General features: G+C 35.7%; 1 protein-coding gene across 1 annotated transcript in view; it reads left to right on the top strand.

Moving 5' to 3' along the window:
* LOC119581792 (cGMP-dependent protein kinase, isozyme 2 forms cD4/T1/T3A/T3B-like) overlaps positions 1 to 683 on the top strand; it is a gene marked incomplete at its 5' end in the record, with an annotated part of 43,492 nt that overhangs the window by 39,431 nt on the left and 3,378 nt on the right. Inside the window, 1 exon segment of the mRNA XM_037929921.1 lies at positions 362 to 551. Within this exon segment, the coding sequence (XP_037785849.1) occupies positions 362 to 551 (190 nt within the window).

Here is a 683-nt window from a genome sequence, read left to right as displayed (position 1 = left end):
GATATATATATATACATACCAAAATAATCAAAATATAAGGAGGTAATCTGTCCAACTCTAAAATTACATAATAAGTATATATTTAATAGCCATCATTATCATTTGTAGTAAAGCATAGACAGACATAATTGTGATGAATATAGAAAAGGTATGAGTAAGAACAGACCTCAAAAGGTAATAGTTGTAATTGGTCTGGTTTTGGGAGGCATAGCTTGGCCATAAATTGCAAGAAAAGATATATTATCGGTTTGTCTGTTCGTCATCTTGCATTATAGACTTAGTTGTTCTTGCTCATACCTTTTTTGTTTTCTCATGACAAGGGAGTGGTGTAATATTAATTCCTCTATCTTTTTCTCTGCAGGTACACCACCTTTCACAGGCCCTGACCCCATGAAAACCTACAATTCCATCTTGAAAGGTATTGACGCGGTAGAGTTCCCAAGAAACATAACTCGCACTGCCAATGCTCTAATCAAGAGGCTCTGCAGAGACAACCCTGCCGAGCGTCTTGGCTATCAGCGAGGGGGCATCAAGGATATACAAAAGAACAAGTACGGTTTTGTTTTTACTGTTACTGTTGTGCAGTACATTCTGATATATCTATTTTCTTGTTGTTTGTGCATTAGATTATTTAGCATCACAATTATAAGCAATATGATCCATAGTGAATGGAAAAATATGTG

This window comes from Penaeus monodon, chromosome 15 (assembly GCF_015228065.2).
Source record: "Penaeus monodon isolate SGIC_2016 chromosome 15, NSTDA_Pmon_1, whole genome shotgun sequence".
Taxonomy (NCBI): domain Eukaryota; kingdom Metazoa; phylum Arthropoda; class Malacostraca; order Decapoda; family Penaeidae; genus Penaeus; species Penaeus monodon.
This window is presented reverse-complemented; position numbering and strand designations above follow the sequence as displayed.